Consider the following 22,977-nt stretch of genomic DNA (forward strand, 5'->3'; position numbering starts at 1 on the left):
CCCATTCCCACACAGACCTTTCTGTCCAAGGTCTCCTCCATTGTTAGAGTGAGACTAAACGCAAATTGGAGGAACAGCATCTTATATTTTGCTTGGGCAGCTTACAGCCCAGGGGCATGAATATAGATTTCTCTAATTTCATGTAACCCCTGCATTCCCTCTCTCTCCATCCCTCTCCCACCTGTCACACCAGCTTCTCATTCTCACCTAGCAAACAGCTTTCCGTTATCATTGTTACTTTCTTGCTTATTCTTTCATTCATTTGTTCCTTATCTCTCTACATCATCATCTATATCTGTATCTCTAGTTTCCCTTTCAGTGTGAACAAGGGTCTCCACCCAAAACATCACTCATTCCTTCTTTCCAGAGATGCTGCCTGCCTGTCCCACTGAGGTACTCCAGCATTTTGGGTCAGGCAGCATCTGTGGAGAACATGGATAGGTGACGTTTCACAGAGTGCTGGAGTAACTCAGCAGTTGCAGCAGCATCTGTGGAGAACATGGATAGGTGACGTTTCACAGAGTGCTGGAGTAACTCAGCGGGTGCAGCAGCATCTATGGAGCTAAGGAAATAGGTAACGTTTCGGGTCGAAACCCTTCCGGGTTTCGGCCCGAAACGTTGCCTATTTCCAGAAGGGTTTCGGCCCGAAACGTTGCCTATTTCCTTTGCTCCATAGATGCTGCTGCACCATAACTCAGCGGGTCAGGCAGCATCTGTGGAGAACATGGATAGGTGACGTTTCACAGAGTGCTGGAGTAACTCAGTGGGTCAGGCAGCATCTGTGGAGAACATGGATAGGTGACGTTTCACAGAGTGCTGGAGTAACTCTGGGTCAGGCAGCATCTGTGGAGAACATGGATAGGTGACGTTTCACAGAGTGCTGGAGTAACTCAGCGGGTCAGGCAGCATCTGTGGAGAACATGGATAGGTGACGATTCAGTTCCGGAACCTTCTTCAGTCACTTCTTACTTTTGGCAAAGTTCTTGGCCAGTGAATTGAATATTTGCACTCAGTGATATAAAACTCAGATATGTGTGTTTTTATAACCTGAGGTTTTATTTAATAGAATGAATACTGATTTGTTGTTGTTGCTTCACCAGAGGGTGGTTTTGTTTGAAAGGTTATTTTGCACGGATCACTTTCTCTTCTGTTGAACCAAACACGTTAGTCACGGACATTCCATGGTAGAATTAGTGCGTGAGGTGATGATAACATCACAAGCAGATGAAAATGTCAAAGGAAAACAGAAACATTGTCTCCTTGATAATCTTACAAGATTAATTTACAATATTTTAACGGAGAAAGGTTTGAGTCCGGTAGAGGATTCTAAAAGCAGAGGGCACAGGTTTAAGGTGAGAGGGTGGAGAGATTTAATAGGGACCTCAGGGGCAACTTTTTCACTCGGAGTGTAGTCCGTATCTGGAATGAGCTGCCAGAGGAAGCTGTAGATACAATTACAACTTTTAGATAGACATTTGGACGGATACAGACGGATAGGAAGGGTTTAGAGGACTATGAGCTGAATACAGGCATTGGGACTAGCCCAGTAGGCAACTTGGTCGGCAAAGTGGGCTGAAGGGCCTGTTTCCATGCTGTACAGTTCTGTGACTCTGTAGACAGCTACCCAGGGAAATATGTTTCCCAGTGGCATGGTGCACAGTTCCACAAATACCTCTTCTATTAGTTTCAGCTGAGCAATAAAATCATCTCTGGGAATGTGTGAGAGTCTGCGGCAGAATGTGACCTAAACATGTGAACCGTGCAGCCTCTGCGTGTTTTCACCCGGAATAAGCATGTTCACATGATGCTGCAGCTTAACGTGTCACATCAGGCTAAATCTGGACCCTGGCCAATGCGACTTCAGTTCAGTTTATTGTCACGTGTAGTGAGGTACAGTGTTGCACGCTAACCAGTCAAGGAAAGCCAACACATGATTACAATCGAGCCGTCCACAGTGTACAGATACATGATAAGGGAATAACGTTTAGTGCAAGGTAAAGCCAGTAAAGTCCGATCAAGGATAGTCCAACAGTCCCTGGTGGGGTAGATAGTAGCACAAGCCCACTGTCTGGTTGCAGTAGGATGGTTCAGTTGCCTGAATACAATGATACGTTGTACCCCAACTGTGCAGAGAGTGAGCCAAACCTTGCAACGTTCCCATCCGAGCGGCAATGATGCTGGATACTTACGGTGGAGAACAGGGCTAGGATAGAGTGGATGGGCCGAGTGGTACCATGGATGTGTGTAGCCAGGTTCATGTAAAGGAAACAAGAAATTGTCCATACGTCAAAATCCTACAAGATGCTGGAGATAAAACAAATACTCAGCAGGTCGGGCAGCTTCTGTGGAGAGAGGAATTGTTAATCTGTTAAGGCAATAAACCTCATCAGTACTTTCCTCACGTTGGTAAATAACAAATTTTGGAAGACTGAAGTTCTAGGCCCATTGGGCACTGCCGTAGAGGAGTACAGCATGGAAACAGGCCCTTCAGCCCAGCGTTTGCATTCCAACCAATGTGCCCCAGATAAACAAGTCCCATTCACCTGCATTCAACCCATATCCCTCTGAAACCTTGATCAATGCTGATGTAAAAATCCTCCAAATAAACACCCTTTGTCACTCAGAGTAACGGATACTGTTGTGAATGATGAACTGTGCAACATTGTTAGATGCAAGTGACTCCAGTTCCTGACAAGCAAGACAACGGAACGTGTAACAGGGGCAGTGGTAATCCCTTCACATCAAGAGGGTTTAGCTGGCATGGAGCCAGGGACCCGGGTTCCATCCCGACTACGGGTGCTGTCTGTACGGAGTTTGCACGTTCTCCCCGTGACCTGCGTGGGTTTTCTCCGGGTGCTCTGGTTTCCTCTCACACTCCAAAGACGTACAGGTTTGTGGATTAATTGGCTTGGGTAAAATTGTAAATTGTCCCTGGTGGATGTAGGATAGTGTTGTGTGCAGGGGTCGCTGGTCAGCATGGACTCGGTGGGCCGAAGGGCCTGTTCCTGTCCTGTAAACTAAACTAAAGTGACTGCGCAGAGCAGTGAGTGAGGGGAGCATCAGTACACACCTGCAGGTGTGAAGCATAACCTCAGGGAAGACGTTAGTCTCTGTGGTTGAAGTTGTTGGCTCTGTTTGTTTTCCAGCAACCATGGGCTGCAGCTGCAGTTCGGATTATGATGAGGACAACTGGATTGAGGACATGTGTGAACAATGCAAGCTGGAGTATGAGCATGAACAGAAGCAGTATCAGCAACAAGTGAGTCTCCTCCTTGCACCTGGGTGACAATCAGATTCATCACACAGGGATATCTTTCAATGTCCTGGTGATTGACAGGATGCTCCAGAGGTAGAGTGGTGGTGCAGCGGGTAGTGCCACTGCCTCGCAGCTCCAGACACCCGGGTTCGTTCCTGACCTCGAGTGCTGTCTGTACGGAGTTTGCACGTTCTCCATGTGACCACGTGGGTTTCCTCCGGGTGCTCCGGTTTCCTCCCACATCCCAAAGCCGGGCAGGTTTGTAGGTCAATTGACCCCCTAGTGTGTAGGGAGTGGATGAGGAAGTGGGATAACATGGAACTAGTGTTCGATGGTCAGCATGGACTCGGTGGGCTGAAGGGCCTGTTTCCATGTTGTGTCTGTGGGCTAAGCTGCATCACAGTAACATGCCTCGGCCCAACTCACCCATGCCAACCAACATGCTGATCTAAACTAGTCCCACATTTGGGCCCACTCTTCCCTCTCCCATTAGGTAGGATCTGACCACAAGGTGAAGTCTGTAAAAGAGAGGAGTTGAAATGAGAAGCTAAAAGCAAAATGAGGGCAGAGGGGGTGATGTTCCAGGGGCATTGGTGCAGAGAAGGCAACCTACTCACCCCTACAGAGGGGGTGATGTCCCAGGGGCATTGGTGAAGACAAGGCAACCTACTTACCCCTACAGAGGTGGCGATGTTCCAGGGGCATTGGTGAAGAGAAGGCAACCCACTCACCCCTACAGAGGGGGCGATGTTCCAGGGGCATTGGTGCAGAGATGGCAACCTACTCACCCCTACAATATCCCGTGTAGTCAGCTTTGAGTGAAGAATGAGGAAACAAGGAACTGCAGGTGCTGGTTTACAGAAGCAGACACAGAGTGCTGGAGTAACACAGTGACTGTAAACCAGCTGGTGCCAGCCTGCAATGCCTTCAGTTAATCTTTAACTCCTTTCCCATCAGACCCCAAGGTGGTGTTTCCCAGAGCTGCCTCTGTATCAAAGCCAAGCACTGGGGCATTTACACAGTGCTGGATGCAGTGACCAGTGGTGCCTCTGGTGCAGTGACCAGTGATGACCTCTGATGCAGTGACCAGTGGTGCCTCTGATGCAGTGACCAGTGGTGCCTCTGGTGCAGTGACCAGTGGTGCTTCTGGTGCAGTGACCAGTGATGCCTCTGGTGCAGTGACCAGTGGTGCCTCTGGTGCAGTGACCAGTGATGCCTCTGGTGCAGTGACCAGTGTTGCCTCTGGCGCAGTGACCAGTGGTGCCTCTGGTGCAGTGACCAGTGATGCCTTCTGGTGCAGTGACCAGTGATGCCTCTGGTGCAGTGACCAGTGGTGCCTCTGGTGCAGTGACCAGTGATGCCTCTGGTGCAGTGACCAGTGATGCCTCTGGTGCTCAGACCCACAATAGAGCAGCTCCCTCTGTCACCAGATAGTACAGAAGCATTGGGCCGAAGGGTCATCTACTGCCACAGGCATTTCGTCCAATTCTACATTCAAGTTGTCCAATTACAGGAAGAATGTGGAGGCTTTGGAAAGAAGGGATTTACCAGAATGATGCCTGATTTAGGGAGTATCAGCTAGAGGGAGGGATTGGACAAACTGGGATTGTTTTCTCTGGAGCGTGGAGGTTGAGTGGAGACCTGTCATCAGTATATAACGTTATGGCAACTTTTCTGTAGCAGGATAACCAAACCCAAGCCCAGTAAATGCAGAGTGCTGGAGTAACTCAGCGGGTCAGGCAGCATCTGTGGAGAACATGGATAGGTGACGTTTCACAGAGTGCTGGAGTAACTCAGCGGGTCAGGCAGCATCTGTGGAGAACATGGATAGGTGACGTTACACAGAGTGCTGGGAGTAACTCAGCGGGTCATGCAGAATCTGTGGAGCTAGGTGCAACGTTTCACCGAAACCCGTGGGTGGAGAAACGTTGCCTATTTCCAGGGTTTCAGCCCGAAAAGTTGCCTATTTCCTTAGCTCCATAGATGCTGCTGCACCATAACTCAGCGGATCAGGCAGCATCTGTGGAGAACATGGATAGGCGACGTTTCACAGAGTGCTGGAGTAACTCAGCGGGTCAGGCAGCATCTATGGAGAACATGGATAGGCGACGTTTCACAGAGTGCTGGAGTAACTCAGCGGGTCAGGCAGCATCTGTGGAGAACATGGACAACTATGTTTCATATCAGGACACTTCTTCTGACTGAAGAAAGATTCTGACCCAAAACGTCATCTATCATCATATGTCCTCCAGAGATGCTGTCTGACCTGTTGAGTTACGCCCGTACACCATGTCCTTGAATGTTTAGAGGGATATGGGCCAAATGCAGGCAATTGGGGCAGGTTTAGATGGGATGTCATGGATGGCATGAACAAGTTGGGCCGAAGGGCCTGTTTCCATGCTGTAACAGACTGGCTCTGTGTCGTGTGAAAAGGGTCTACAGACACAGGAGAGGTTCGGGATGAAGTTTACGAAGGAACGTCCAGTTCTGGAAGATTCTACCCATCAGCATGGAGTCAAAACGACCTGGGCTTTTCTATAGAACTGAATAGACTTTACTGGGAGAGTTTGAAAGAATGGAGATTGCCAACATGTTTGTTCCCATCGAACAGATCCACAACAGTGGCTGCCCGAGAACAATATCTCTACTTCCTTCAGTAACATATGGTGAAGCTCAATGTGGCACTACACAGGCTATCACTGCTTTCCATTTTACTCTAGAACTATCCAGAAGTTCGAGATCCCTTGGTGGAATATGAGCATCATTCTCCACCCACCTCTCCCTTTCCGGGTAAGTTATCACCAGGCCGGTCGTAACCAGCATGGCCGTGCGATCCTGGCGTGAATGAAGCAGGTGGGTGAATTATGAGTGAGTGAGTGAGTGAATTAACGATGAGTGAATTAATGCATGAGTGAATGATGAATGATAGAATGAATGAATGATTGAGTGAATGAATGATTGAGTGAATGAATGAGTGAGTGAATGAATGAATGAGTGAGTGAATGGATGAGTGAGTGAATGAATGAATGAGTGAATGCATGAATGAATTAATGAGTGAGTGAGTGAATGAGTGAGTGAATGAGTGAATGAATGAGTGAATTAATGAGTGAATTAATGAATGAATTAATGTATAATGAGTAAATGTATGAATGAATATTTCATATTCTCACAGCGATGAGTCAGTGATGAGTCACAAAGTATGCAAAGGGTTGCCACATAAAGGACAAAGTTTATCAGTGTCCCCTGCTGGTTCCAGCATTTTGTGTCCATCCTTGTTGTAAACCAGCATCTGTAGTTGGCTTGTCTGGACCGTATCCTCCAATAAATGAATGACCTTGCTCATGATCTGGGCTGCTTTGATTCATTTCATAACGTCATAAGTAACAGGAGCACATCAAGTCTACTCCACCATTCAATCATGGTTGATCTATCTCTCCCTCCTAACCCCATTCTCCTGCCTTCTCCCCATAACCCCTGACACCTGTACTAATCAAGAATCTATCTCTGCTTTCAAAATATCCACTGATTTAGCCTCCACAGCCGTCTGTGGCAAAGAATCCCACAGATTCACCGCCCCTCTGAAAACATTAATTTCTTCTCATCTCCTTCCTGAAGGAATGTCCTTTAATTCTGAGGCTGTGCCCTCTGGTCCTAGACTCTCCCACTAGTGGAAACATCCTCTCCACATCCACTCTATCCAGGCCGTTCACTCTTCTGTATGTTTTCAGCTGATGATCTGTTTGTCGCCTTATACAACTACGAACGACAACATCAGGATGACCTGGAGTTGAAGAAAGGCGACCAGATAAAGGTGACGAGTCGGTGAGTTGTGTCGGGCAGACGCCACGCTGAGATTACAGCAGCCAGCACTCTGACTGAGGAACAAGGCGTAGAACGTGAGGAGGGATTGTAAACATTACTGCAGTTCCTTGAAACAGGAAGAGAGTTGCAAAAATCACAAAACACATTGGTCCAGGAGCCTGAAAACTGTGAGCTCCAGGTTCAAGAACAGCTTCTTCCCAACAACATGAGGCTGTTGAACACTGCACAACACTGACCTCAGCAACTGACTTAACACTACTACCATTGTTCCACATACTTTGGTTTTTGCACTGCCTTGATCTAGTTTAGTTAGAATAACTAATTGTATAATGTGCCTGTAACACACCACAGTCTGTAGAGCAAGAACAGACACAGTCCGTTAGATCACAGTCGCTGAGGTCAGTGTTGTGCAGTGTTCAAGAGCCTGAGGGTTGTTGGGAAGAAGCTGTTCTTGAACCTGGAGGTCACGGTTTTCAGGCTCCTGTACCTTCTTCCCCATGGTAGCAGCGAGATGGGAGCGTGGGCTAGGTGGTGTGGGTCTCCGATGATGCTGGCTGCCTCCTGTAGACCCTTCGATGGTGGGGGGGGTCAGTACCTGTGATGGACCGGGCAGTGTCCACCACTCTCTGTAATCTCCTTCATTCCTGGACGTTGAGTTACTGAACCAGGCTGGGAAACAACGGGTCAGAGTGCTCTCTACTCTACACCTGTGGAAGTCCGATGGAGATCGATCTTTTGTTTATTTGTTTCCTTTGGAGATTAACCATTTTGTACCAAGTTTGTGTGAGGGAGTTATGTGGCCCGGTGGCGCAGCACCAGAGTCCCGGGCTCCACCCTGACTACGGGTGCTGTCTGTGTGGAGTTTGCATGTTCTCCCCGAGACCGCGTGGGTTTTCTCCAGGAGCTCCGGTTTCCTCCCACACTCCAAAGACGTGCAGATTTGTAGGTTAATTGGCTTGGTGTACATGTAAAGTTGTCCATAGTGTGTGTAGGATAATGTGAGTGTGTGGGGATCGCTGGTCAGTGTGAGTGTGTCGGGGTCGCTGGTCAGTGTGAGCTCTCTGTACCGAGGGCCTGTTCCCGAGCTGTATCTCTAATCTAGTGTGTGGGGGGAAGCGCGTGTCACTGATTGTTGGATGACCCATTAACACCATGTCCTGTGTGTACAGGGAGGGCGAGTGGTGGAAGGCTGTGTTGATAGTGACTGGAGAAGAAGGATACATCCCATACAACTTTGTGGCTCAGGCCCACTCGCTGGGGATCGAACCGTAAGCTGCTCACCTGCTCACCTGCTCACCTGCTCACCTGCTCACCTGCTCACTCGCTGCCTCTCTCTCTCTGCCATTGTCTGTTCCCGATCAGACCCGAACCTTCTCCCTGATCTGCCACACCCTTTCTGTCTAACCCAGATAGTGCTTGGTCTATCTATGATCGGACTTTACCTTGCACTAAACATTGTTCCCTTATCCTGCACCTGTGCACTGTAAACGGCTCGATTGTAATCATGTATTGTCTTTCCGCTGGCTGGTTAGCGCACAACACTAAGCTTCTCACTGTAGCTCAATACACGTGACGACAAACTGCACTCTCTCTTGTTCTGTGGACAGCTGGTTCTTCCAGAGTCTCGGCCGCAAGGATGCAGAACGGCAGCTGCTGACCACGGGGAACACACACGGGTCCTACCTGGTCCGTGAGAGCGAGACCACCAAGGGTACGTGACAGGGGGGCGGGAGGCAAGGGGGTGGGAGTTGGGGCGGGGGGGGGGAGGGGCAGGGAGGGGGGGGGGAAAGGACAGGGGGAGGGTAGGGGGGGAGGGGGGAGGGTTGAGGGGGCATGGAGAGGGGTGCTGGGTGTCGGGGGGAGGGGTCAGAGGTGAGGGAGAAGGGGGTGAGGGGAGGGGAGGTATGGGGGGGGATTGGGGGAGGCAGGGTGGAGGGTGCTGGGTGTGTCGGGGAGGAGGTCGGAGGTGAGGGAGAGGGGGGGGGGAGGGAGGGGGGAGGTATTGGGGGGGCAGGGTGGAGGGTTCTGGGGGGGGGGGGGGGGGGGGGAGGGGGAGTTCACACCGTGCCCATTATAGGTCACACCTACAGCAGCCTGGTCCACGGAGCTGTGGACCACTGTGGTCAAGGTGAGGTGCTGACCTGGTGTGGATCTGTCTCGGGCTTCGATAATCACTGGTGTAACCGACCAGCCAACCAGCGCCTGTAACTATTGTCATGTGTAACGAGGTACAGTGAGGAGCTTTGTTTTAGAGTGATACAGAGCGGAAACAGGCCCTTCGGCCCAACATGTCCCACCTGCCCGCGTTTGGCCCATATGCTCAGGCATCTTTAGTTCCTTTGTTACTCCATCTGTCAGGTATTGTTATGTTACTGATATTTATACCATTATGGTGGACACAGGCTCGTACTCACTGTCTGTGAGAGACATGGACCCACAGCATGGAGATGTGGTGAAACACTACAAGATCCGGTCCTTGGACAATGGAGGATATTACATCTCGCCCAGGATCTCGTTTGGTACTCTGCACGAACTTGTCGACCATTACTCCTGTAAGATCACTCTTGCAAACAACTCTCTCAGTACCGTAGTCCCAGAAGCTTCACTAGTGATTCGGCTTCCCTTCAAAATATATCTTTTTAGTTTAGAAATACAACGTGGAAACAGGCCCTTCGGCCCACCGAGTCCATACTGACCAGCGATCCCCACACACTTACACTATCCTGCACACACTAGGGACAATTTACAGTTTTTCCCGAAACCAATTAACCTACAAACCTGGTACATCTTTGGAGTGTGGGAGGAAACCGGAGCACCTGGCGTAAACCCACGCAGGTCACAGGGAGAACGTGCAAACTCCGTACAGACAGCGCCCGTAGTCAGGATAGAACCCGGGTCTCTGGCGCTGTGAGGCAGCAGCTCTACCCGCTGCACCACCACCGTGCCGCAAGTTCTCTGTGTGTTTATTGCATTCGGGGGATTATTGCCGGTGCTGCCGCCAACAACACGAGGTCATGAATGTGTGGCTGAGCAGTTGGTGCAGGAGGTGGCCATTCACAGATGGAGACCATTGGGATCTACTCTGGGCCAGGGGTGACCTGTACAAGAGGGATGTGGGGTGGGGAGGGGGGGGGGGGGGGGGGGGGGGGGTTGGGGGAACCGCTATCCTGACAAGGAGGTTTGTCTACTCCGCCATTCAATCGTGAACTGATCTATCTCCCCCTCCTAACCCCATTTCCTGCCTTCTCCCCATAACCCCTGACACCCGTACTAATCAAGAATCTATCTATCTCTGTCAACAATATCCATTGACTTGGCCACAGCCGTCTGTGGCAATGAGTTCCACAGATTCACCACCCTCCAGCCAAAGAGGTGTTTAAAACAGGCTGGCGGTGGGGGTGGGGGAGGGATGGGGGGTGGGGGGAAGGGGGGATGGGGGGTGGTGTGGGGAAGGGGTGGAGCGGGGTGTGTGTGGGGAGGGGGTGTGTGTGTGGGGGGTGGGGAGGGAGTGGGGTGGGGGGGGGGGATGGAGGGGGGTGTGGGGGGGGGGGGAGGGCGTTGTAGTGGAGAGGGAGCACTGTGTGGCTGGTGCCCCCTTGGACAGTCCGGCCTTGGTCCAGAGGCCGTGCGGAGGTGGAAGTGTCGATGCCCTGGACTCACCCAGCTCTCTCTCTCTCGCTCTGTTACAGATAATGTCGACGGCTTGTGCCAGCAGCTGAGGAAACCGTGCCAGACGCACAAACCACAGAGGCCGTGGTGGCACGATGAGTGGGAGGTGTCACGGGAATCACTGAAGCTGGTGGATAAACTGGGGGCTGGGCAGTTTGGAGAGGTGTGGATGGGTAGGTAGCACATGGTGTGTGGTATAGAAACACAGAAACATAGAAATTAGGTGCAGGAGTAGAGGCCATTCGGCCCTTCGAGCCTGCACCGCCATTCAATATGATCATGGCTGATCATCCAACTCAGTATCCCGTACCTGCTTTCTCTCCAAACCCCCATTTTCCACTCACCCAGCCTATCCAAGTCACCCTGCAGTCTCCTAGCATCCTCCTCACAGCTAACACCTGCTCCCCAGCTTAGTGTCATCCGCAAACTTGGAGATATTGCCTTCAATTCCCTCATCCAGATCATTAAAGCATATATTGTAAATAGCTGGGGTCCCAGCACTGAGCCTTGCGGTACCCCCACTAGTCACTGCCTGCCATTGTGAAAAGGACCCGTTTTTACTCCTACTCTTTGCGTATGGTGTGGTACATGGAGTGTAGTATATGGTGGTACATGGGAAGATTTGTACAGCATGGAAACAGGTAGTTCGGCCCACCTCGTCCATGCTAGCCTTCCTGAGTTAGTCACACTTACCCGCGTTTGGCCCACATCCCTCTAAACATTTCCTATCCATGTACCTGTACAAATGTCATTTAAATATTGTTTGAGTACCTGTATACTACCATATATATCTACATACTGAATATAATATTCACCTACCTCCTCTGGCAGCTCGTTCCGTACACCCACCACCCAGTTAATGGAAACAGGCCCTTTGGCCCTTCTAGCCCACACTGACCATAATTCTAATTGTTAATTCAGTGAAACCTCACTGGCCAGTTTATTATTTTGTAACACTGATCACGGGACAGGTGTACTGATCACGGGACAGGTGTACTGATCACGGGACAGATTAAGGGACAGGTGTACTAATGCTCCCCTTCATTCACCTGGCAGGTTACTACAATGACAACACCAAAGTGGCCATTAAGTGCCTGAAACAGGGCAGCATGTCTCCTGAATCGTTCCTTGCTGAGGCCAATCTGATGAAGACGCTGCAACATCACAAACTGGTGAAGCTGAACGCGGTGGTGACGGAGGAACCGATCTTCATCATCACTGAGTACATGGCGAATGGTGAGTGTCCGCGGGCAGTGAGCAGCCCCCATCCCGTGCTGGAACAGCGCTGAAATACACACAACGCTCCCATTATACTGACTACACAAGGTTCCGCACTGTATCTGAGCTCTGAACCAAGTGTAGGAAGGAACTGCAGATGCTGGTTTAAACCGAAGATAGACACAAAATGCTGGAGTAATTCAGCGGGACAGGCAGCATCTCTGGAGAGAAGGAATGGGTGACGTTTCAGGTCGAGACCCTTCGTCAGACTGGTTGAGGATGAGGGAAATGAGAAATATAGACGGTGATGTGGAGAGAGAAAGAATAATGGATGAAAGATATGCAAAAAAGTATTGATGATAAAGGAATCGGGATGCTTGTATGGTGATGGTACTCAGTGAAGCTGTGCGGAGCCACACCACCATGACCATGTCTCCACAACACTGTGGCTCACAGTGGGAGTGTCCGGATACTGTATTGTTCCTGCTCCAATGTTGCCAGAACAGTTCAAGGCTCTGAACTCTGATTTGCTTTGAGAACCACGGCTGATGTTTTGTTTCCATGGGAAGTAAATGCCTCTGGGGACACGTGTTTGTGTTAGAACGTTTTTGGCACAACAACAAACTTTATATAAATGATTTGGACTGAAACAATTGCCAAAGGAAAACATCATTTTCCTTTTAGTCAATTAATGATTTTAATCACAATTCAGGTAGATGACAGTTTGGAGCCCAGGGGTGTCGTCTTGATGAGGAATGTCCGTTTTGGAAATGAAGTCTCATGAGACACTCGTACATATAACACAGAATATAGAACTGTACGGGACAGGAACAGGCCCTTCTCTCCACCATGTCTGTATCTCTTCAACACTGCAGTACCTGCTTCTACCTTCCCTGGCAGTTTCAGGCACCCGTCACTCTCTGTATTAAACCATGCCCCACAAATCTCCCTTTAGTTTTGCCTGCACATTCTAATCCTACGCTCTTCAGACCATGGTGTTTTCACACTGGGAGCAAGATAACTGTCTATCTTGTTTATCTGGGCCCCGATCTCTGCGTTTCATGATATTCTTTTATCAGAGAATGGAGCAGCTGGGCTTGTGCACACTGGAGTTCAGAAGGATGAGGGGATGATCTTATCAAAACATATAAGATTGTTAAGGGTTTGGACACGCAGAATCCCGAACCGTCACCCATTCCTTCTCTCCAGAGATGCTGCCTGTCCCACTGAATTACTCCAGCATTGTGTGTCGATCTTTTCTCGTGAGCAAAGATCTATATCTCTTAGTACAAGTGACATTTCCTGCAGCTCCAGATAAATAGTTTAAAGTTATTAAGTTATTTGACATACTCAAGATGTCCTTTCCACCCTTGTAAATGTAGCCATGGAAATCTCTTCATTCCTGAATGAAGGAAGATGATGGAGCCAAGTCCTTCAGGAAGTTGCACCCAGTTTGTCGAGTAGTTTATGTCCCAGAGATGCCAAAGACCAGATGCATCTTTTGTAACAATGGTCAGAAATACTAAGGTCATTGCAAACTATTTTTAAATGTGAGAGAGAAAACATTAACAGAGTCCAGCAACCTCCCAGACACTAAACTGGCCCAGGTTTCAGCCGATAACTCAGTCTAGATGTACTTGGTTAAATGGAAATGTCAGATTGTTGAAAAGAGATTCTCGTTGCTCCAACTGTGAGGACATTTGGCACATGAATGGACCCGCTGGGTAAATGGAACGAGCTGCCAGAGGAAATGCATGTTGGCCGGTACAATAACCACATCCTACTGTAGGTGAGGCATCTTGGTCGGCATGGACTAGTTGGGCCGAAGGGCCTGTTTCCATGCCGTATGATTGATGTCACCTATTGTGAATCACAAGAGCTCAGAATTGTCTGTCATTTGATTCATCTGAGGAATTTAAATGTTAGTGATTCATTAAACCTAGAACAAAGAGTGAATATGAAACCACCAGCCTGTCATCAAATCCCTTCGTTCATCAATGTTCACGGATAGACACCAATGTTCACGCTGTTGTTGGTCCTTCATAGTCGAACAAGACCATGACTTCAGTGTTTGTGTGTCTGGAGGTGACGTGAGACTACTGCTGGCCTGGAGACCAGCCCGCATATGGGACACAGTTGGGTCCAGTTGGCCGGTGCAGGAGAAGTTGTGGTGGATCGAGCATCCCTCTGAGCTTCATCTCAGCTGCACGCGCTCCTGTGGTGACCCTGCCTTGTCCAGTTGTCCAGTTGTCCAGTTGTCCAGTTGTCCAGTTGTCCAGTTGTCCAGTTGTCCAATTGTCCAATTGTCCAATTGTCCAGTTGTGTCCAGTTGTCCAGTTGTCCAGTTGTCCAGTTGTCCAGTTGTCCAGTTGTCCAGTTGTCCAGTTGTCCAGTTGGCCGGTGCAGGTCCTGAAGTCATGACTTGTGCTTGACTTGTGATTAAAGTGAGGGAGAGTTGCGCAAATCCTCAGCCTCGCTCCCTTGTCCCGGCCTATCTGGATCCAGGGGCAAGACATAATCAAGAAGGCTGGTGATGGGTCAGGATGCGATGGATGGCCACCAGTGTTCTGCGGGAACATTGCGCCCGAATTGCGCTTCACCACGCGTTGCTGGGTTTTGCCTTCTACCCGTTGGCTGCCAAATGGTGGTCTCCTCCACGTATTCCGCCGGATCCAGTCTTCATCTTTCCTGAATAAGGAAACAGCCACAAGGTTTGCATTTGGTGTTTCCCTTCACCCTTCCAGGGTGCTATATGCAGGACACCTGTGCATGACTTTGTTTAACGTGGGGAGACTGGTGCACAGACAGCCACCCCATGGTCCTTGACAGATCTGGGTCGGGATCCAGTGGCGTGGAGAAAAGAGACCGGAGACCCTTTTCTGCTGCAGCCTTCATCCGCCTTCCCAGCCGTTGTGACGTTAGCTCCACTAAGGTCAGCCATCGTCCTCCGCCTGTTCCACCGTTGAGGTCTTGGTTGGATTGCTCTTTGTCAGAGACCTCCCCCTCGACCTTACCGCCATGGGTGGCCCTACCTGGAGCATAGCTCCAGACGGCATCGCTCTCAGGATCTCAGGTCCACACAAGCTTCTCCACCACAACAAGGTGACAATCCACGGGGAAGATTCACGGACTGACACCAATATTCACGGACTGACACGACTGAGTTTACTCAGCCCAATCTCCCAGCATGTACACAACTGGCTCAACTGCACCGGCCTCAAAGTGTTTCCGCCAAGCGGACAGGACAGGTGTAGTAGAACAGGTAATAAACACCTGCCAGGTGCACCACCCTGTCGATGTACGCGGGCACCATGTTCCTGCATCTTGGGAACGTACAGGAAGCCATAAGTCCAGAGTGTTTCATTGTCAGATCTACCGACAAAGGACCAATTACATTCTTACCTTCCGCAACTATAAAGTAACATGCAGATAAATATACAATACATACATAACAACGTAATACGAGGTGGCCATAACAGTGCAAAACCAGTCGTTAGAGCAACGGCACACAGTTCGTGTTAGATCACAGTTGCTTGGGTCAGTGTTGTGCAGTGTTCAAGAGCCTGATGGTTGCTGGAAAGAAGCTGTTCTTGAAGCTGGAGGTCACAGTTTTCAGGCTCCTGTACCTTCTCCCCCCCCATGGTAGCAGCGAGATGGGAGCGTGGCCAGGGTGGTGTGGGTCTCTGATGATGCTGGCTGCCTCCTGTAGACCCTTCGATGGTGGGGGGGTCAGTATCTGTGATGGACCAGGCAGTGTGGGTGGGGTGGTCAGTATCTGTGATGGACCGGGCAGTGTCCACCACTCTCTGTAATCTCCTTCATTCCTGGACGTTAAGTTACTGAACCAGGCTGGGAAACAACCGGTCAGAGTGCTCTCTACTCTACACCTGTGGAAGTCGGATAGAAATCTATTATTTGTTTATTTGTTTCCTTTGGAGATTAACCATTGTGTACCAAGTTTGCGTGAGGGAGTTAAGCTGCCCGGTGGTGCAGCGGTAGATATGCTGCATCACAGCGCCAGAGACCCGGGTCCATCCACGGGTGCAACCTGTCAGTATTCTCTCTACCACACTGGCTGATTAAACGTTCAGATTTTTACAGAGAAGAATGAGCAGCTGAGCAGTTTGGTGATGTGAGAATGTTCATTGTCGATCGGTTTGAGCTGTGGCCACGAGCCAACTCTTCAATATTACACTCTTGCTCTGCTGAATACAAACACGAGATCAAAGAATTCTCTGCTAATTGCTAAACTGTGGACCGGGTTGAAGTCGGGTTATCTGAGTTGAGGCTCCTCTTGTGCTGTGTCGAGCTGATGAATCTTGACCCTAATCCGTGTTCATTGTGAACCTTGTGCCAAGCAGCCAGGCTCAGCATGGAGAGTCTCAGCTTCACTCTCAAACTGGCCCAGCCTGGTCTCTGATGCCAAACCAATGCTGGAAAGGATTTGACGCCAAGTTCGGAGAGAGGTCACGGTGTTCCAGGCTCCCGCTGGTCGGAGCTGATCTAAAATTACAGTAAATCCACACATTCAGATCCCCGTGGACATGTTCCAGAGAATAACACCGACCTTGAATCTGCTAAACAACTCCATTCTGGCACCATCACCGACAAAAGACAAACTGGGAATATTGTTCAGGATAATGGTGTGCCTGTTGTCGGAAGGGTGATTCTGTGTGGATTTGGGATATAGTCAGGGAGGAACCGTCAGCTCACTGCCTGATGACTGCAGCCGCTGGTGCCCTGGGTGGAGCTCAGAGTCACCATGTTCCATTTCCCACAGTTGTCCTTCATCTTGCAACAATGGGTGGGCAGGCCAAGGCTCGAGGCGCTGGTGAATGTGAATGATAGAGGGCGGGACGGTGCATGGGGAAAATTGCAGCTGAAACTCACTCCGATCCCCCACAGTTCCGCCAGCAGTATCATCAAGGACCAGTCTCACCCCGGCCACTCCCTCTTCTCCCCTCTCCCATCGGGCAAGAGGTACAGAAGTGTGAAAACAAACGTACGCACACCTCCAGATTCAGGGACAGTTTCTTCCCGGCTGTTATCAGGCAACTGAACCATCCTCTCACCAACTAGAGAGCGGTCCTGACCTCATTTGAGACCCTCGGACTTTAATTAATTTAACCTATAATTAGACTCTACCTGGCTTTACCTTGCACAAAATGCTATTCTCTCTATCCTGTATCTGTACACTGTGGACGGCTCGATTGTAATCATTCATCTTTGCACTGACTGGATAGCACGCAACAAAAAAGCTTTTCACTGTACCTCAGTACATGTGACAATAAACTAAACTAAACTCAGCATCTACACTGACATCTCTGGGGAAAAAATTGGAATATGTGACATGTTGGGACGAGACCCTTCTTCGAGACCCCCAGTCTGAAGAAGGGTCTCAACCCCAAAGGTCCCCTCTTCCTTTTTCTTCAGAGATCTTGTCTGTCCCGCTGAGTTACTCCAGCACTTTGTGTCTGTCTTTAGTGTAAAGCAGCATCTGCAGTTCCAACACGTCTACACTGCCATGTTGGTGTGTGGACATTAACCAAATGTAAACGCTTGAACAACAATGGCATTGGGTCCATTGCGACGGGTGAGACTGGTCTCTCAATGTTGATCTTCTCACGCAGTATAGATACGATCCATCTAAAACATAAAACATTGCTGCAAGCACTAAAGGTAGACAAAAATGCTGGAGAGACTCAGCGGGCGAGGCAGCATCTATGGAGCGAGGGAATAGGTGACGTTTTGGGTTGAGACCCTTCTTCAGTTGCAAACACTATGTATTTGATGCTTAATACATCGCGTGTGCTTTTGCTGGTAGTTCTTTGTACCTCTGTGGTATTTAGCTTTTTGTTTTCTCCTCTTTAGGCAGCTTGGTTGATTTCCTGAAGACATCAGTAGGATCATCGCTCAACATATTCAAGCTGATCGATATGGCTGCACAGGTGAGTTACGGTACCTGGTACATATGGTGGTACAGGTGAGTTACTGTACCTGGTGGATAGGGCAGCACAGGTGAGGTAATGTACCTGGTGTATAGGGCAGTACAGGTGAGTTACTGTACCTGGTGGATAGGGCAGCTCAGGTGAGCCCTGTACCTGTGTGGCAGTGGGATTAGAACAGGAAACTGAAGTGAGTCAGCAGCCAGTGATGTTCAGGGTGAAACATTTCACCAATGACCAATCAGGTTACTGTTCCAAGCCAGGTATTCACCTGCAGGTGTGGATGGGTAAATGGAGCTCTCTCCACAGCTACTGACTGACCTAATGAGCATTTCAGCACTTTCTGATTTTGTTTCAGGTTTCCAGTGTCTGCAGTTTATTCCTGTCCTCAGCACCCGTGTCACATGTTGATCCAGCTGCTGTCAGACTGAAAGATTCACAAACACACATAAAGCATCGCATCCATAACATTCATTACAATTGTTTAATGCTTTGTTTCAGAGTCTAGAGAGTTTAATAGTCACATGTCCTGGCAATGAAACAGCTGCAGGTTTACATTAGCCCATAAATGCAGTAACACAGAAAAATGTATAATAGTCAATAATCCAATAAATTAATAAAGTTATACTCGGTGACCCTAACGGTGCAAAACTCATCCATGGAGCAAGCACAGACACAGTCCGTGTTAGATCACAGTTGCTGAGGTCAGTGTTGTGCAGTGTTCAAGAGTCTGATGGTTGCTGGAAAGAAGTTGTTCTTGAACCTGGAGGTCACGGTTTTCAGGCTCCTGTACCTTCTCTCCCCATGGTAGTAGCGAGATGGGAACGTGGGCCAGGGTGGTGTGGGTCTCTGATGATGCTGGCTGCCTCCTGTAGACCCTTCGATGGTGGGGGGGTCAGTATCTGTGATGGACCGGGCAGTGTGTGGTGGTGGGGGGGTCAGTACCATGATGGACCAGGCAGTGTGTGGGGGGGGGGGGGTCAGTATCTGTGATGGACCGTGATGGACCGGGCAGTGTGTGGTGGGGTGGGGGGGTGTGTGGTGGGGTGGGGGGGTCAGTACCGTGATGGACCGGGCAGTGTCCACCACTCTCTATAGTCTCCATCATTTCTGGGCGTTTGAGTTACTGAACAAGGTGGTGATACATCCAGTCAGTGTTCTCTCTCCACTGGGGCGACAGCAAGCACATGAACAAGTACAAGGTGTGCCCTCAACCACATCCCGTCTCTGCGAACAAACGCTAACAAAGGCAAGACAGAGATAACAATCCTTTCACCACAGCCTGCAGATACTTCAGTGCAGAGAAGCAGGCAGCGTGCTGTAGACCAGAGGTCTCGTGGTGTATCTCGTGACAGATTGACGAGGATCCAAACTGGTGCAAAACCAGCACCAACAGAAAATACGGTGTCAAACGGCACTGCCCGGCCGGAGCCAGCGCCATGATGGATCGGGCAGGGTCAGGGTGAGGGGGCTTGAGAGGCGGACAGGGAGAGGGGCAGTCTCAGGGTGAGGGGCGTTTAACTCAGGGTGCAGAGGGACGGGCAGCTCAGAATCACAGAGCAGCAACATGTCAGCCTGGTACAGGGTGGGCAATGGGCAGGTGGGCAGTTGGGCAGGTGGGCAGTTGGGCAGGTGGCAGGTGGGCAGTGGGCAGGTGGGGCAGTGGGGCAGGACCCACCAAACCTGAAGCACACGGACATCGTTCTGTTTTCCCGCTGCAAAATGCCAAGTTACAATTCCAGGGAGGGGGTGGGGCCTGCAGCTAATGTGCACCAGGATCACTGCAGATGTGTCTCACACTGGATGTGTGTCTCACACTGGATGTGTCCCACACTGGAGATGTGTCCCACACTGGATGTGTCCCACACTGGATGTGTCCCACACTGGAGATGTGTCCCACACTGGAGATGTGTCCCACACTGCAGATGTGTCTCACACTGGATGTGTCTCACACTGGAGATGTGTCCCACACTGGAGATGTGTCCCACACTGGAGATGTGTCCCACACTGGAGATGTGTCTCACACTGCAGATGTGTCTCACACTGGATGTGTCTCACACTGGATGTGTCCCACACTGGAGATGTGTCCCACACTGGAGATGTGTCCCACACTGGAGATGTGTCCCACACTGGAGATGTGTCTCACACTGCAGATGTGTCTCACACTGGATGTGTCTCACACTGGATGTGTCCCACACTGGAGATGTGTCCCACACTGGATGTGTCCCACACTGGAGATGTGTCTCACACTGGAGATGTGTCCCACACTGGAGATGTGTCCCACACTGGAGATGTGTCCCACACTGGAGATGTGTCCCACACTGGAGATGTGTCCCACACTGGAGATGTGTCCCACACTGGATGTGTCTCACACTGGAGATGTGTCCCACACTGGATGTGTCCCACACTGGATGTGTCTCACACTGGAGATGTGTCCCACACTGGATGTGTCCACACACTGAGATGTGTCCCACACACTGGAGATGTGTCTCACACTGGATGTGTCTCGCGCTGTATGTGTCCCGCACTGGAGATGTGTCCCACACTGGAGATGTGTCCCACACTGGAGATGTGTCCCACACTGGAGATGTGTCCCACACTGGAGATGTGTCCCACACTGCAGATGTGTCTCACACTGGATGTGTCTCACACTGGAGATGTGTCCCACACTGGAGATGTGTCCCACACTGGAGATGTGTCCCACACTGGAGATGTGTCTCACACTGGATGTGTCTCACACTGGATGTGTCTCACACTGGAGATGTGTCTCACACTGCAGATGTGTCTCACACTGGATGTGTCTCACACTGGATGTGTCCCACACTGGAGATGTGTCCCACACTGGATGTGTCTCACACTGGAGATGTGTCTCACACTGCAGATGTGTCTCACACTGGATGTGTCTCACACTGGATGTGTCCCACACTGGAGATGTGTCCCACACTGGATGTGTCCCACACTGGAGATGTGTCCCACACTGGAGATGTGTCCCACACTGGAGATGTGTCCCACACTGGATGTGTCCCACACTGGAGATGTGTCCCACACTGGAGATGTGTCCCACACTGGAGATGTGTCCCACACTGGATGTGTCCCACACTGGAGATGTGTCCCACACTGGAGATGTGTCTCACACTGGATGTGTCTCACACTGGATGTGTCCCACACTGGAGATGTGTCCCACACTGGAGATGTGTCCCACACTGGAGATGTGTCCCACACTGGAGATGTGTCCCACACTGGAGATGTGTCCCACACTGCAGATGTGTCTCACACTGCAGATGTGTCTCACACTGGATGTGTCCCACACTGGAGATGTGTCCCACACTGGAGATGTGTCCCACACTGGATGTGTCCCACACTGGAGATGTGTCCCACACTGGAGATGTGTCTCACACTGGATGTGTCTCACACTGGATGTGTCCCACACTGGAGATGTGTCCCACACTGGAGATGTGTCCCACACTGGAGATGTGTCCCACACTGGATGTGTCCCACACTGCAGATGTGTCTCACACTGCAGATGTGTCTCACACTGGATGTGTCCCACACTGGAGATGTGTCCCACACTTGAGATGTGTCTCACACTCGATGTGTCCCACACTGGAGGTGTCCCACACTGGAGATGTGTCCCACACTGGAGATGTGTCCCACACTGGAGATGTGTCCCACACTGCAGATGTGTCTCACACTGGATGTGTCCCACACTGGAGATGTGTCCCACACTGGAGATGTGTCCCACACTGGAGATGTGTCCCACACTGGAGATGTGTCCCACACTGCAGATGTGTCTCACACTGGATGTGTCCCACACTGGAGATGTGTCACACACGGGATGTGTCCCACACTGGAGGTGTGTCCCACACTGGATGTGTCCCACACTGGATGTGTCCCACACTGGAGATGTGTCCCACACTGGATGTGTCCCACACTGGAGATGTGTCCCACACTGGAGATGTGTCCCACACTGCAGATGTGTCTCACACTGGATGTGTCCCACACTGGAGATGTGTCCCACACTGGATGTGTCCCACACTGGAGATGTGTCCCCCACTGGATGTGTCCCACACTGGATGTGTCCCACACTGGAGATGTGTCCCACACTGGATGTGTCCCACACTGGAGATGTGTCCCACACTGGAGATGTGTCCCACACTGGAGATGTGTCCCACACTGGATGTGTCCCACACTGGAGATGTGTCCCACACTGGAGATGTGTCCCACACTGCAGATGTGTCTCACACTGGATGTGTCTCACACTGGATGTGTCTCACACTGGATGTGTCCCACACTGGAGATGTGTCACTGGTGTTGCACCCCCACCCCACTAGCTGTTACACTGGAGTCCCCACACTGAGGGCAGGCAGGGTGGTGTTGCTCTGTGACTGTGATTGCCACTGAGCCCTGTCTCTGTTGCGCAGATAGCAGAGGGAATGGCCTTCATCGAACACAGGAACTACATCCACCGCGACCTGCGTGCGGCCAATATCCTGGTGTCTGAGGAACTGTGCTGCAAGATCGCAGACTTTGGGCTGGCACGCCTGATCGAGGACAACGAGTACACGGCCAGAGAGGGTAAGGATGCTCTGTACATCTGCATTACACTGCCAGAGAGGGTAAGGATGCACTGTACATCTGCATTACACTGCCAGAGAGGGTAAGGATGCACTGCACATCTGCATTACACTGCCAGAGAGGGTAAGGATGCACTGTACATCTGCATTACACTGCCAGAGAGGGTAAGGATGCACTGTACATCTGCATTACACTGCCAGAGAGGGTAAGGATGCACTGCACATCTGCATTACACTGCCAGAGAGGGTAAGGATGCTCTGTACATCTGCATTACACTGCCAGAGAGGGTAAGACCCCAACTCTGAATCGGGATCAAGTGTGTTTAATTGTCCTATTTACTGACATCAGAGCAATGAAATTCTTCTTTATGCAGCTTTACCGTTAATACAATAACACACTGATAAATATGTAATCATCAGTAATAGTTGGTGGCCAAACTGCAGTCTGTAGATCACAGTTGCTGAGGTCAGTGTTCAACAGCCTGATGGTTGT

General features: G+C 50.4%; 1 protein-coding gene across 1 annotated transcript in view; it reads left to right on the forward strand.

The window, feature by feature from the left end:
- The window catches only part of lck (LCK proto-oncogene, Src family tyrosine kinase), a 39,206-nt gene that overhangs the window by 8,679 nt on the left and 7,550 nt on the right, over positions 1-22,977 (forward strand). Inside the window, exons 2-11 of the mRNA XM_055656670.1 lie at positions 3,147-3,259; positions 5,977-6,046; positions 6,985-7,078; positions 8,248-8,346; positions 8,686-8,789; positions 9,481-9,630; positions 10,768-10,920; positions 11,804-11,983; positions 17,837-17,913; positions 22,332-22,485. Of these exons, the coding sequence (XP_055512645.1) occupies positions 3,152-3,259; positions 5,977-6,046; positions 6,985-7,078; positions 8,248-8,346; positions 8,686-8,789; positions 9,481-9,630; positions 10,768-10,920; positions 11,804-11,983; positions 17,837-17,913; positions 22,332-22,485 (1,189 nt within the window). The 5' untranslated portion in view covers positions 3,147-3,151. The remainder of the gene's footprint in view (positions 1-3,146; positions 3,260-5,976; positions 6,047-6,984; positions 7,079-8,247; positions 8,347-8,685; positions 8,790-9,480; positions 9,631-10,767; positions 10,921-11,803; positions 11,984-17,836; positions 17,914-22,331; positions 22,486-22,977) is intronic.

The sequence above is a fragment of the Leucoraja erinacea genome, chromosome 26, assembly GCF_028641065.1.
Source record: "Leucoraja erinacea ecotype New England chromosome 26, Leri_hhj_1, whole genome shotgun sequence".
Taxonomy (NCBI): domain Eukaryota; kingdom Metazoa; phylum Chordata; class Chondrichthyes; order Rajiformes; family Rajidae; genus Leucoraja; species Leucoraja erinaceus.